At 43.7% G+C, this 16640-nt stretch overlaps 1 protein-coding gene across 1 annotated transcript in view; it reads right to left on the reverse strand.

The window, feature by feature from the left end:
* Window positions 1-630: 630 nt before the first annotated feature.
* The window catches only part of LOC128652757 (olfactory receptor 56A4-like), a 159433-nt gene continuing 143423 nt past the window's right edge, over window positions 631-16640 (reverse strand). The window contains exon 4 of the mRNA XM_053705688.1: window positions 631-1619. Coding sequence (XP_053561663.1) covers window positions 631-1619 — 989 coding nt within the window. The remainder of the gene's footprint in view (window positions 1620-16640) is intronic.

The following is a 16640-nucleotide window of genomic DNA, read 5'->3' on the forward strand; positions in this document are numbered from 1 at the left end:
CCCTAGACATTTAGAAGTTTTATAGGCTGGGCAAACGGTTTCCTCTGCTCAGCAGACGCAGTCTGTGATTGGCTGTATGAAGCAAAGCATGTGTTTTAAAAAGCAGCTTGACTGAAAGGGAGGATAAGAAGAGACCATGGAAATAAATAATGAAATCTTATGTTGTATTTTTGCAAATTCTGATACTTCCATTTTCTAAACTAGTTTACCCATTTTATGTCTTCTCTCAAAATAATTTTCATCTAATTTTGAATCCCATGAGGCATCACAGGATACTGAGTTCATGTGTGAGGGTCACTCCATCAGATGATACAGGGCTTCAGTTACAAGGCACTTTGTAACACCTCTGCAAAAGAGTTACAATGGGTTAATGTCCTGTGATTTGACCCTAGCCATGCTGAACCTCCTGGGTAATCTCTTGCCAATCTCCGGGACAAGTGATCTTACAATTAAAGCATAGCCAACGATTGCTTCACAATTGTAATTTGAGGTTAAATACTCCCTTAATGTTCTTTGCAATCCTCTGTCTTAGCCTTGATTGAAGTAATTCCATTTAATAATAAACATGAAGTGGGATAACTAGGATTCCAGTAAAGTGTTTACTATTTTTATTCTTCCAATCTCATCAAGCTATGCCACAGCTTGTGGATGAACTTTAATTTTCTCCAAAAGTCTCCATATGGCGTGTTTGATCTCCTTTGTCATGATACCATACACAAGAGGGTTTAGTGCTGGAGGCAGCAAGTGATGCAGCAGAGCCAGGATAACGTGGATGTGCCGAGGCAACTCCTTTAGGGCCCGGTTAGACAACATGGTAATGGCTATAGTGATGTAAAAGAAGCAGATAAGGATAAGGTGGGAGCTGCAAGTCCTAAATGCTTTAAAGGCAGCAGCACAGGACCGTGATATCACCACTGTATGTAGAATAACAGAGTAGGAAAATATGATAAACATCAGATCGGCGCCTCCAACCACAAAGAATACCACAAGGCTGTAGATGCTGCTGGCAGAATAGTCACTGCATGATAGCTTCTCCACAGACATGTTCTCACAGAAGCAGTGAGGGATCTCTCTTCTGGAGCAGTAATCTAGACTGGCAGCAAGCAGAGGTAGAGGGAGTGAGAGAACAAGGTTTCTAAACACAATGAACATGCTCGCTTTACCCACCTGGTGATTGGTGACAATGGATGGGTAGTGCAATGGGTGACAAATAGCCACATAGCGGTCATATGCCATGACCAGAAATATGGATGACTCCATAGATGACCACAGGTGTGTGAAAAACATCTGCAGGAAGCATGCTGCTGGGGAGATAGTTAAATCATTTGACCAGAAAATAGCCAAGACCTTGGGTGTTGCCACAGTGCATAGAAGGATGTCTGCCACAGAAAGCATAGCAAGAAAGTAATACATGGGATGGTGGAGTCTTGGATCTGCATAGATGACTATTAGAAGTGTTACATTAGACACCACAGCAATGGTAAGTAAAAACATGAGGATCCCAGAGACACGCCAGCTGCTGATCTCCGGGAAGCAGATAAGGATAAAGTCTGTTGTTGCTGAAGTATTATCTCTAGAGTTTATTAGCAACTGATTATCAAACAGGACCGAAGAACTGTCTGGAATAAAAAACACACATATTTACCTAGATAAGCCAGTACACAGGGACATAAAACAATTCATTTAGTAGGAGAAAGTCTAATCAATAAGCTTTATCTAGAAAAACTGTACAATATTGTATCTACACTATAGTTTCTGCAGCAAATTGTGAATTCAGACATTTATCTACAACAAGTAAACTATTGTATTATTATTAATAAAATAAAAAAAATTTGTGACAAAGGCATGAAAAACTGCTGTTACTTATAGATATTTACATGTTTATCCATTTCTAAAAAAGGAAAACAAGATGTGATGAGTTATGTTTGACAGAAGAAGGATAACCAAGCACATTACAAAACAAATGTTAAGCTAAGGCAAGTGGATAGATGAGTTTAAATGTTAAACTGTGTCAAACAAAAATATTTAGTTTCCTTTGCAGTTTAATTACAACCCCTATTCCGAAAAAGCAGTATGGAAAATGCAAAAAAAGAAACAAAAATTGTCATTTAAAAATTCAATTCAACCTGTACTATATTGAAAACACATTATTAACACATTATTTGATGTTTTACTTTGTGAATTTAATGTATTTTTGAAAATATACACTCATTTCTAATCTGATGACTGCAACACATTCCAAAAAAGATTGGACAGTCGACTGTTTTCCACTGTGTAACATCACCTTTTCTTTTAATAACACTATTATTAAGCATTTGGGCGCTGAAGACACCAGTTGGTTAAGTTCCGCAAGCGGAATTTTCCCCCATTCATCCATTATGAATGTCTGTATGGGGCAACTGTATGGGGCCTTTGTTGCCTTATTTTGCTCTTCATAATGCACCACACATTCTCAATCGAATACAGGTCAGGACTGCAGGCATACTAGACATGCTGGCAACCGCACTCTCTGCTTACAGAACTATGCACTTGTAATCCGGGTAGAATGTGGTTTGGTGTTGTCTGGCAGAAAAATGCAGGGATGTCCTTGGAAAAGACAACATCTGGATAGAAGCATGTGTTTATCTAAAATGTATACATATATTTCTGCATTAATGATGAACCCCATACCATAAGGTAATACAATGATTCCAGACTCTTATTTGGCATAAAAATACCTTACTTGTTTACATGGGGTCCAGAGAAAACAAAGTTACAATGTTTCAGACCTTTGCTAGGCCATTAGTCATGTATATATGATATACATGACTAAGGGCCTAGCAAAGGCCTGAAACGTTGTAACTTTGTTTTCTCTGAACCCCATGTAAATAAGTAAGGTATTTTTATGCCAAATTGGACGCTGTAATCATTGTGTTACTGTTTGGATGAGAGGACTTGGCAAGACTGACATTCCGTGCCCCTAAAAAATAAAAGGTGTGCTGTTTTCAAACTTTTGGCTAGATTACGAGTTAGGCATTAGCCTTAAAAAGCAGCGTTAAGAGGTCCTAACGCTGCTTTTTAGTGCCCGCTGGTATTACGAGCCTTGCAGGTACAGGTGTACCGCTCACTTTTTTGGCCAGACTCGGAAATACCGCAAATCCACTTACGTCAATTGTGTATCCTATATTTTCAATGGGACTTGCATATTGCCGGTATTACGAGTCTGCCAATAAGTGAGCGGTACACCCTCTCCTGTCAAGCCTGGTACCGCATTTAAAAGTCAGTAGTTGTGTTTTACACAACGCCATAGTATAAAACTCTTAACTAAAGTGCTAAAAAGTACACTAACACCCATAAACTACCTATTAACCCCTAAACCGAGCCCCCCCCCCCCCACATCGCAAACAGTTAAATCAAAGTTTTAACCCCTAATCTGCCGAACCATACATCGCCGCCACTTTAATAAATATATTAACCCCTAAACAGCCGCACTCCTGCCTCACAAACACTATTTTGTGGCCGGCCCTAACATCGCCGACACCTCTCTACATTTATTAAACCCTAATCTGCCGCCCCCAACGACGACACCACTATATTAAATGTATTAACACCTAAATCTAAGTCTAACCCTAACACCCCCCCTAACTTAATATATTATTTAAATAAGTCTAAATAAAATTACTATCATTAACTAAATTATTCCTATTGAAAACTAAATACTTACCTATAAAATAAACCCTAAGCTAGCTACAATATAACTAATAGTTACATTGTAGCTAGCTTAGGGTTTATTTTTATTTTACAGGCATGTTTTTATTTATTTTAACTAGGTACAATTGTTATTAAATAGTTATTTCCTATGTACCATTAGATTATGATAATACATATATATATTTTTTACACATATGAGTCCGTTTTAGAGGCCCTAGGAGGCATTTTTTATCAATTGTATTATATTGCGTAACAACTATTTATCACCATAAACCTATTATCAGACTATTTATTTTATCTTAACAATTGAACATTTTAATTATTAAAGAACATGTTTTACCCAATTTTTAGGAATGCATATATGTTTATTAATTAAATTATATTTGAATATTTAAGTTTATTTTTAACAATTATTGTTTAAATAAGTATCATTGTATTACACTTTTTGTATTTATGTCAGCATTTTAGTTTATGATCTAACTAAATCGATCCACAGCTTCAGCTCCTCAGACATTCCCCATCTTAATATTATCTGACACTTTGTTCTGTCACTGGTGGAGGTGTGGGAGGAGCAGGAGCTTTGTGATTGGCCCAGGTGTGTTACAAATAGAGCAGGTATTATCGTGTTTTACTATCAGCCTGATGAAACGACTATTGTTGAGAAACGCGTTGCTGGACGCATGTTTTTATCTGTATATACTCAATAAATTTGCTTGAGTATTGCACACCTGCCTGAATTGTTTTTACCTTTGCCGCTGGCTCAGCCACTTGGTCTCTTTCCCTGACGGTATCCTTTGAAGTCTCTGTGTCGAGATCCCACTTGTCCCATTGGCTCCGCTGGTTACTGCTCTGATGCTGACGCTGCTGGCTGAGTGACGTCTGTATCCTGAGACTCGAACTCACGCTTGTCTGACGGGTGACTTTTGGTCCCGTCTTGCCTGTTACGGTACACGTTTGTACCGCCACTCTTGTGAGTATTCTACTGTGTGGGGGGGTCCTGTCGGCTTTGCTACCGACCTGTATACCAGACGATACTTGTCCCATGAGGCGCCTCTTCTTTCTGTCACCTACAGGTTTTTTGATCCCCTAATAAAATAAAAAAGCCCCCCAAAATAAAAAAAAGCCCTACCCTATACTAAATTACAAATAGCCCTTAAAAGGGTTCTTTTGCGGGGCATTGCCCCAAAGTAATCAGCTCCATCACTTACACACCCAACCCTATTCTAAAACCCACTCAATCCCCCCTTAATAAAACCTTACACTAACCCCTAGAAGATACCCTACCTTGAGAAGTCTTCACCCAACTGGGCCGAAGTCCTCAACGAAGCTGAGCGAAGTGGTCCTCCAGACGGGCAGAAGTCTTCATCGAAGCTGGGCAGAAGAGGTCCTCCAGACGGGCAGAAGTCTTCATCCAGATGGCATCTTCTATCTTCATCCATCCGGCGCGGAGCGGGTCCATCTTCAAGCCATCCATCGTGGAGCATCCATCTTGGCCGACGACTAACAACGAATGAAGGTTCCTTTAAATTATGTCATCCAAGATGGCGTCCCTTGAATTCTGATTGGCTGATAGAATTCTATCAGTCAATCGGAATTAAGGTAGGAAAAATGATTGGATCAGCCAATAGGATTGAACTTCAATCCTATTGGCTGATTGCATCAGCCAATAGGATTTTTTCTACCTTAATTCCGATTGGCTGATAGAATTCTATCAGCCAATCGGAATTGAAGGGACGCCATCTTGGATGACGTCACTTAAAGGTACCGTCATTTAGTCGTCGGATGAAGACAGAAGAGGATGCTCCACGTCGGATTTCTTGAAGATGGACCTGCTCTGCGCCGGATGGATGAAGAATGAAGATGCCGTCTGGATGAAGACTTCTGCCCGTCTGGAGGACCTCTTCTTCCCGGCTTGGATGAAGACTTCTGCCCTTCTGGAGGAGCACTTCGCCCGGCTTCGTTGAGGACTTCGGCCCAGTTGGGTGAAGACTTCTCAAGGTAGGGTGATCTTCAAGGGGCTAGTGTTAGGTTTTATTAAGGGGGGATTGGTTGGGTTTTAAAGTAGGGTTGGGTGTGTGGGTGGTGGGTTTTAATATTGGGGGGTATTGTATTTCTTTTTACAGGTTAAAGAGCTGATTACTTTGGGGCAATGCCCCGCAAAAAGCCCTTTTAAGGGCTATTTGTAATTAAGTATAGGGTAGGGATTTTTTTGGGGGGCTTTTTTATTTTATTAGGGGGATTAGATTAGGTGTAATTAGTTTAAAAAACTTGTAATTATTTTATTATTTTCTGTAATTTAGTGGGGGGTTTTCTTGTACTTTAGATAATGTTATTTAATTTTATTTAATTGTAGTTAATTTAGGGAATTAATTTAATTTTAGTGTAGTGTTAGGTGTAATTGTAACTTAGGTTAGGTTTTATTTTACAGATAAATTTGTACTTATTTTAGCTAGGTAGTTACTAAATAGTTTAAATAAATACAAAGTTGCCTGTAAAATAAAAATAAACCCTAAGCTAGATACAATGGCCTCTATTTATCAAAGCGTCAACTATGGTGCATTTCGCGGGCGTCAATACGCTCGCCAAACTTCGCCATACATTGCGGCCGTGGACCTTTTCCTATCTTTAACATATATGTTTTCGACACTCCATCGTTTTTGCTGTGTATAAAAGTGGATAACTGACACTGAAGTTACATTTGTTTCATGCCGTATTGATACCTCATATCAATTGAGGTCATGTTTGTGAGTAATATATTGTATCTTGTAATAAATAATTAATTGTTGAAATAATATTACGCTATGTCCTTCTCTTACCTTCCCCTTTATAACAACTAATGGGCATTTGGAGTGGGACTGGAGCTTAAGATCTCTTAAAAAGAACCAGTGCGGAACGTCAAACGGATTTCAGAAGTTGATCGTTCGTGTGTAATCTCCACATTCAAAGAACCCATCTGCTTATACGTCTGACCCTCACCTCATCGGATTGAGGGTCTTGAACAGCAGCCAAGCCTGCACCCCCTTGTATTCTCACACCCATCTATCTCCTGCTGCTGATGCCCAGCACTGAGTCTGATATTGTACAGCAGCCAAGCCTGAACCCCTTGTATTCTCACACCCATCTATCTCCTGCTGCTGATGCCCAGCACTGACTGAGTCTGATATTGTACAGCAGCCAAGCCTGCACCCCTTGTATTCTCACACCCATCTATCTCCTGCTGCTGATGCCCAGCACTGAGTCTGATATTGTACAGCAGCCAAGCCTGCACCCCTTGTATTCTCATACCCATCTATCTCCTGCTGCTGATGCCCAGCACTGACTGAGTCTGATATTGTACAGCAGCCAAGCCTGCACCCCTTGTATTCTCACACCCATCTATCTCCTGCTGCTGATGCCCAGCACTGACTGAGTCTGATATTGTACAGCAGCCAAGCCTGCACCCCTTGTATTCTCACACCCATCTATCTCCTGCTGCTGATGCCCAGCACTGACTGAACCTGATATTGTACAGCAGCCAAGCCTGCACCCCTTGTATTCTTACACCCATCTATCTCCTGCTGCTGATGCCCAGCACTGACTGAGTCTGATATTGTACAGCAGCCAAGCCTGCACCCCTTGTATTCTCACACCCATCTATCTCCTGCTGCTGATGCCCAGCACTGACTGAGTCTGATATTGTACAGCAGCCAAGCCTGCACCCCCCGGTATTCTCACACCCATCAATCTCCTGCTGCTGATGCCCAGCACTGACTGAACATGATATTGTACAGCAGCCAAGCCTGCACCCCTTGTATTCTCATACCCATCTATCTCCTGCTGCTGATGCCCAGCACTGACTGAGTCTGATATTGTACAGCAGCCAAGCCTGCACCCCTTGTATTCTCACACCCATCTATCTCCTGCTGCTGATGCCCAGCACTGACTGAGTCTGATATTGTACAGCAGCCAAGCCTGCACCCCTTGGATTCTCATACCCATCTATCTCCTGCTGCTGATGCCCAGCACTGACTGAGTCTGATATTGTACAGCAGCCAAGCCTGCACCCCTTGTATTCTCATACCCATCTATCTCCTGCTGCTGATGCCCAGCACTGACTGAGTCTGATATTGTACAGCAGCCAAGCCTGCACCCCTTGTATTCTCATACCCATCTATCTCCTGCTGCTGATGCCCAGCACTGACTGAACCTGATATTGTACAGCAGCCAAGCCTGCACCCCTCGGTATTCTCACACCCATCTATCTCCTGCTGCTGATGCCCAGCACTGACTGAGTCTGATATTGTACAGCAGCCAAGCCTGCACCCCTTGTATTCTCACAACCATCTATCTCCTGCTGCTGATGCCCAGCACTGACTGAGTCTGATATTGTACAGCAGCCAAGCCTGCACCCCTTGTATTCTCACACCCATCTATCTCCTGCTGCTGATGCCCAGCACTGACTGAGTCTGATATTGTACAGCAGCCAAGCCTGCACCCCTTGTATTCTCACACCCATCTATCTCCTGCTGCTGATGCCCAGCACTGACTGAGTCTGATATTGCACAGCAGCCAAGCCTGCACCCCTTGTATTCTCACACCCATCTATCTCCTGCTGCTGATGCCCAGCACTGACTGAGTCTGATATTGTACAGCAGCCAAGCCTGCACCCCTTGTATTCTCACACCCATCTATCTCCTGCTGCTGATGCCCAGCACTGACTGAGTCTGATATTGTACAGCAGCCAAGCCTGCACCCCTTGTATTCTCAAACCCATCAATCTCCTGCTGCTGATGCCCAGCACTGACTGAGTCTGATATTGTACAGCAGCCAAGCCTGCACCCCTTGTATTCTCACACCCATCTATCTCCTGCTGCTGATTCCCAGCACTGACTGAGTCTGATATTGTACAGCGAGGTGCCAAGCCTGCACCCCCTTGTATTCTCATACCCATCTATCTCCTGCTGCTGATGCCCAGCACTGACTGAGTCTGATATTGTACAGCAGCCAAGCCTGCACCCCCTTGTATTCTCATACCCATCTATCTCCTGCTGCTGATGCCCAGCACTGACTGAGTCTGATATTGTTCAGCGAGGTGCCAAGCCTGCACCCCCTTGTATTCTCATACCCATCTATCTCCTGCTGCTGATGCCCAGCACTGACTGAGTCTGATATTGTACAGCAGCCAAGCCTGCACCCCCTTGTATTCTCATACCCATCTATCTCCTGCTGCTGATGCCCAGCACTGACTGAACCTGATATTGTACAGCAGCCAAGCCTGCACCCCTTGTATTCTCACACCCATCTATCTCCTGCTGCTGATGCCCAGCACTGACTGAGTCTGATATTGTACAGCAGCCAAGCCTGCACCCCTTGTATTCTCACACCCATCTATCTCCTGCTGCTGATGCCCAGCACTGACTGAGTCTGATATTGTACAGCAGCCAAGCCTGCACCCCCTTGTATTCTCACACCCATCTATCTCCTGCTGCTGATGCCCAGCACTGACTGAGTCTGATATTGTACAGCAGCCAAGCCTGCACCCCTTGTATTCTCACACCCATCTATCTCCTGCTGCTGATGCCCAGCACTGACTGAGTCTGATATTGTACAGCAGCCAAGCCTGCACCCCCCGGTATTCTCACACCCATCAATCTCCTGCTGCTGATGCCCAGCACTGACTGAACATGATATTGTACAGCAGCCAAGCCTGCACCCCTTGTATTCTCACACCCATCTATCTCCTGCTGCTGATGCCCAGCACTGACTGAGTCTGATATTGTACAGCAGCCAAGCCTGCACCCCTTGTATTCTCACACCCATCTATCTCCTGCTGCTGATGCCCAGCACTGACTGAGTCTGATATTGTACAGCAGCCAAGCCTGCACCCCTCGGTATTCTCACACCCATCTATCTCCTGCTGCTGATGCCCAGCACTGACTGAGTCTGATATTGTACAGCAGCCAAGCCTGCACCCCTTGTATTCTCACACCCATCTATCTCCTACTGCTGATGCCCAGCACTGACTGAGTCTGATATTGCACAGCAGCCAAGCCTGCACCCCTTGTATTCTCACACCCATCTATCTCCTGCTGCTGATGCCCAGCACTGATTGAGTCTGATATTGTACAGCAGCCAAGCCTGCACCCCTTGTATTCTCACACCCATCTATCTCCTGCTGCTGATGCCCAGCACTGACTGAGTCTGATATTGTACAGCAGCCAAGCCTGCACACCTTGTATTCTCACACCCATCTATCTCCTGCTGCTGATGCCCAGCACTGACTGAACCTGATATTGTACAGCAGCCAAGCCTGCACCCCTTGTATTCTCACACCCATCTATCTCCTGCTGCTGATGCCCAGCACTGACTAAGTCTGATATTGTACAGCAGCCAAGCCTGCACCCCTTGTATTCTCACACCCATCTATCTCCTGCTGCTGATGCCCAGCGCTGACTGAGTCTGATATTGTACAGCAGCCAAGCCTGCACCCCTTGTATTCTCACACCCATCTATCTCCTGCTGCTGATGCCCAGCACTGAGTCTGATATTGTACAGCAGCCAAGCCTGCACCCCTTGTATTCTCAAACCCATCTATCTCCTGCTGCTGATGCCCAGCACTGACTGAACCTGATATTGTACAGCAGCCAAGCCTGAACCCCTTGTATTCTCACACCCATCTATCTCCTGCTGCTGATGCCCAGCACTGACTGAGTCTGATATTGTACAGCAGCCAAGCCTGCACCCCTTGTATTCACACACCCATCTATCTCCTGCTGCTGATGCCCAGCACTGACTGAGTCTGATATTGTACAGCAGCCAAGCCTGCACCCCTTGTATTCTCATACCCATCTATCTCCTGCTGCTGATGCCCAGCACTGACTGAGTCTGATATTGTACAGCAGCCAAGCCTGCACCCCTTGTATTCTCATACCCATCTATCTCCTGCTGCTGATGCCCAGCACTGACTGAGTCTGATATTGTACAGCAGCCAAGCCTGCACCCCTTGTATTCTCATACCCATCTATCTCCTGCTGCTGATGCCCAGCACTGACTGAACCTGATATTGTACAGCAGCCAAGCCTGCACCCCTTGTATTCTCACACCCATCTATCTCCTGCTGCTGATGCCCAGCACTGACTGAATCTGATATTGTACAGCAGCCAAGCCTGCACCCCTTGTATTCTCACACCCATCTATCTCCTGCTGCTGATGCCCAGCACTGACTGAGTCTGATATTGTACAGCAGCCAAGCCTGCACCCCTTGTATTCTCACACCCATCTATATCCTGCTGCTGATGCCCAGCACTGACTGAGTCTGATATTGTACAGCAGCCAAGCCTGCACCCCTTGTATTCTCACACCCATCTATCTCCTGCTGCTGATGACCAGCACTGACTGAACATGATATTGCACAGCAGCCAAGCCTGAACCCCTTGTATTCTCACACCCATCTATCTCCTGCTGCTGATGCCCAGCACTGACTGAGTCTGATATTGTACAGCAGCCAAGCCTGCACCCCTTGTATTCTCATACCCATCTATCTCCTGCTGCTGATGCCCAGCACTGACTGAGTCTGATATTGTACAGCAGCCAAGCCTGCACCCCTCGGTATTCTCATACCCATCTATCTCCTGCTGCTGATGCCCAGCACTGACTGAACCTGATATTGTACAGCAGCCAAGCCTGCACACCTTGTATTCTCACACCCATCTATCTCCTGCTGCTGATGCCCAGCACTGACTGAGTCTGATATTGTACAGCAGCCAAGCCTGCACCCCTTGTATTCTCACACCCATCTATCTCCTGCTGCTGATGCCCAGCACTGACTGAGTCTGATATTGTACAGCAGCCAAGCCTGCACCCCTTGTATTCTCACACTCATCAATCTCCTGCTGCTGATGCCCAGCACTGACTGAGTCTGATATTGTACAGCAGCCAAGCCTGCACCCCTTGTATTCTCACACCCATCTATCTCCTGCTGCTGATGCCCAGCACTGACTGAGTCTGATATTGTACAGCAGCCAAGCCTGCACCCCCTTGTATTCTCATACCCATCTATCTCCTGCTGCTGATGCCCAGCACTGACTGAACCTGATATTGTACAGCAGCCAAGCCTGCACCACTTGTATTCTCACACCCATCTATCTCCTGCTGCTGATGCCCAGCATTGACTGAATCTGATATTGTACAGCAGCCAAGCCTGCAACCCCTTGTATTCTCACACCCATCTATCTCCTGCTGCTGATGCCCAGCACTGACTGAGTCTGATATTGTACAGCAGCCAAGCCTGCACCCCTTGTATTCTCACACCCATCTATCTCCTGCTGCTGATGCCCAGCACTGAGTCTGATATTGTACAGCAGCCAAGCCTGCACCCCTTGTATTCTCACACCCATCTATCTCCTGCTGCTGATTCCCAGCATTGACTGAGTCTGATATTGTACAGCAGCCAAGCCTGAACCCCTTGTATTCTCACACCCATCTATCTCCTGCTGCTGATGCCCAGCACTGACTGAACCTGATATTGTACAGCAGCCAAGCCTGCACCCCTTGTATTCTCACACCCATCTATCTCCTGCTGCTGATGCCCAGCACTGAGTCTGATATTGTACAGCAGCCAAGCCTGCACCCCTTGTATTCTCACACCCATCTATCTCCTGCTGCTGATGCCCAGCACTGACTGAGTCTGATATTGTACAGCAGCCAAGCCTGCACCCCTTGTATTCTCACACCCTTCTATCTCCTGCTGCTGATGCCCAGCACTGACTGAATCTGATATTGTACAGCAGCCAAGCCTGCACCCCTTGTATTCTCACACCCATCTATCTCCTGCTGCTGATGCCCAGCACTGACTGAGTCTGATATTGTACAGCAGCCAAGCCTGCACCCCTTGTATTCTCACACCCATCTATCTCCTGCTGCTGATGCCCAGCACTGAGTCTGATATTGTACAGCAGCCAAGCCTGCACCCCTTGTATTCTCACACCCATCTATCTCCTGCTGCTGATGCCCAGCACTGACTGAGTCTGATATTGTACAGCAGCCAAGCCTGCACCCCTTGTATTCTCACACCCATCTATCTCCTGCTGCTGATGCCCAGCACTGACTGAGTCTGATATTGTACAGCAGCCAAGCCTGCACCCCTTGTATTCTCACACCCATCTATCTCCTGCTGCTGATGCCCAGCACTGACTGAGTCTGATATTGTACAGCAGCCAAGCCTGCACCCCTTGTATTCTCACACCCATCTATCTCCTGCTGCTGATGCCCAGCATTGACTGAATCTGATATTGTACAGCAGCCAAGCCTGCAACCCCTTGTATTCTCACACCCATCTATCTCCTGCTGCTGATGCCCAGCACTGACTGAGTCTGATATTGTACAGCAGCCAAGCCTGCACCCCTTGTATTCTCACACCCATCTATCTCCTGCTGCTGATGCCCAGCACTGAGTCTGATATTGTACAGCAGCCAAGCCTGCACCCCTTGTATTCTCACACCCATCTATCTCCTGCTGCTGATGCCCAGCATTGACTGAGTCTGATATTGTACAGCAGCCAAGCCTGAACCCCTTGTATTCTCACACCCATCTATCTCCTGCTGCTGATGCCCAGCACTGACTGAACCTGATATTGTACAGCAGCCAAGCCTGCACCCCTTGTATTCTCACACCCATCTATCTCCTGCTGCTGATGCCCAGCACTGAGTCTGATATTGTACAGCAGCCAAGCCTGCACCCCTTGTATTCTCACACCCATCTATCTCCTGCTGCTGATGCCCAGCACTGACTGAGTCTGATATTGTACAGCAGCCAAGCCTGCACCCCTTGTATTCTCACACCCATCTATCTCCTGCTGCTGATGCCCAGCACTGACTGAGTCTGATATTGTACAGCAGCCAAGCCTGCACCCCTTGTATTCTCACACCCATCTATCTCCTGCTGCTGATGCCCAGCAATGACTGAGTCTGATATTGTACAGCGAGGTGCCAAGCCTGCACCCCCTTGTATTCTCATACCCATCTATCTCCTGCTGCTGATGCCCAGCACTGACTGAGTCTGATATTGTACAGCAGCCAAGCCTGCACCCCTTGTATTCTCACACCCATCTATCTCCTGCTGCTGATGCCCAGCACTGACTGAACCTGATATTGTACAGCAGCCAAGCCTGCACCCCTTGTATTCTCATACCCATCTATCTCCTGCTTCTGATGCCCAGCACTGACTGAGTCTGATATTGTACAGCAGCCAAGCCTGCACCCCTTGTATTCTCACACCCATCTATCTCCTGCTGCTGATGCCCAGCACTGACTGAGTCTGATATTGTACAGCAGCCAAGCCTGCACCCCTTGTATTCTCACACCCATCTATCTCCTGCTGCTGATGCCCAGCACTGACTGAACCTGATATTGTACAGCAGCCAAGCCTGCACCCCTTGTATTCTCACACCCATCTATCTCCTGCTGCTGATGCCCAGCACTGAGTCTGATATTGTACAGCATTTGCCAAGCCTGCACCCCTTGTATTCTCACACCCATCTATCTCCTGCTGCTGATGCCCAGCACTGACTGAGTCTGATATTGTACAGCAGCCAAGCCTGCACCCCTTGTATTCTCACACCCATCTATCTCCTGCTGCTGATGCCCAGCACTGACTGAGTCTGATATTGTACAGCAGCCAAGCCTGCACCCATTGTATCCTCACACTAAGACCGATCTATCTCCTGCTGCTGATGCCCAGCACTGAGGTTTATACTCACTCATTGCTGTTTGGAATCCAGCCCTGAAGATACTGTTGTTGCTTTTCAGACTTCAGCCAGTGAATGTGATGCTTATCTGTATTAATGAGCACTCATTAGCGGGAGGGAGTATGTGCAGGTCACAACACTAATAATATTACTTGATATGTATTTCCTGGGGATACGAGAATCTTAAGAAATAATTCATCACTACAGGTGTTAAATATTTGCATATGAGACAAAGGGAGTAGGTTTAACGGAGCATTTGGGGTCTACAGTAATAACAGTTTTAATTAAAGTGAATCCAGTAACGTAATGAGAGGAATTATAAAATATTTGTGACACTGGAGAAGCACAGAAAACACAATCACATATGTATATAAACACACTCACATATGTATAAAAACACTCTCATATATGTATATAAACACACTCACATATGTATATAAACACACTCACATATGTATATAAACACACTCACATATGTATATAAACACACTCACATATGTATATAAACACACTCACATATGTATATAAACACACTCACATGTGTATATAAACACACTCACATATGTATATAAACACACTCACATATGTATATAAACACACTTACATATGTATATAAACACACTCACATATGTATATAAACACACTCACATATGTATATAAACACACTCACATATGTATATAAACACACTCACATATGTATAAAAACACACTCATATATGTATATAAACACACTCACATGTGTATATAAACACACTCACATATGTATATAAACACACTCACATATGTATATAAACACACTCACATATGTATATAAACACACTCACATATGTATATAAACACACTCACATGTGTATATAAACACACTCACATATGTATATAAACACACTTACATATGTATATAAACACACTCACATATGTATATAAACACACTCACATATGTATATAAACACACTCACATATGTATATAAACACACTCACATATGTATAAAAACACACTCATATATGTATATAAACACACTCACATGTGTATATAAACACACTCACATATGTATATAAACACACTCACATATGTATATAAACACACTCACATGTGTATATAAACACACTCACATATGTATATAAACACACTCACATATGTATATAAACACACTCACATGTGTATATAAACACACTCACATGTGTATATAAACACACTCACATGTATATATAAACACACTCACATATGTATATAAACACACTCACATATGTATATAAACACACTCACATATGTACATAAACACACTCACATATGTATATAAACACACTCTCATATGTATAAAAACACACTCACATATGTATATAAACACACTCACATGTGTATATAAACACTCACATAAGTATATAAACACTCACATATGTATATAAACACAATCACATATGTATATAAACACACTCACATATGTATATAAACACTCACATATGTATATAAACACACTCACATGTGTATATAAACACACTCACATGTATATATAAACACACTCACATATGTATATAAACACACTCACATATGTATATAAACACACTCACATATGTACATAAACACACTCACATATGTATATAAACACACTCACATATGTATAAAAACACACTCACATATGTATATAAACACACTCACATGTGTATATAAACACTCACATAAGTATATAAACACTCACATATGTATATAAACACAATCACATATGTATATAAACACACTCACATATGTATATAAACACTCACATATGTATATAAACACACTCACATATGTATAAAAACACACTCACATATGTATATAAACACAATCATATATGTATATAAACACTCACATATGTATATAAACACTCACATATGTATATAAACACACTCACATATGTATATAAACACACTCACATGTGTATATAAACACACTCACATATGTATATAAACACACTCAAATATGTATATAAACACTCACATATGTATATAAACACACTCACATATGTATATAAACACACTCACATATATATAAAAACACACTCATATATGTATATAAACACACTCACATGTGTATATAAACACACTCACATGTGTATATAAACACTCACATATGTATATAAACACACTCACATGTGTATATAAACACACTTACATGTGTATATAAACACACTCACATATGTATATAAACACACTCACATATGTATATAAACACACTCACATATGTATATAAACA

Source organism: Bombina bombina, chromosome 3 (assembly GCF_027579735.1).
Source record: "Bombina bombina isolate aBomBom1 chromosome 3, aBomBom1.pri, whole genome shotgun sequence".
NCBI lineage: Eukaryota > Metazoa > Chordata > Amphibia > Anura > Bombinatoridae > Bombina > Bombina bombina.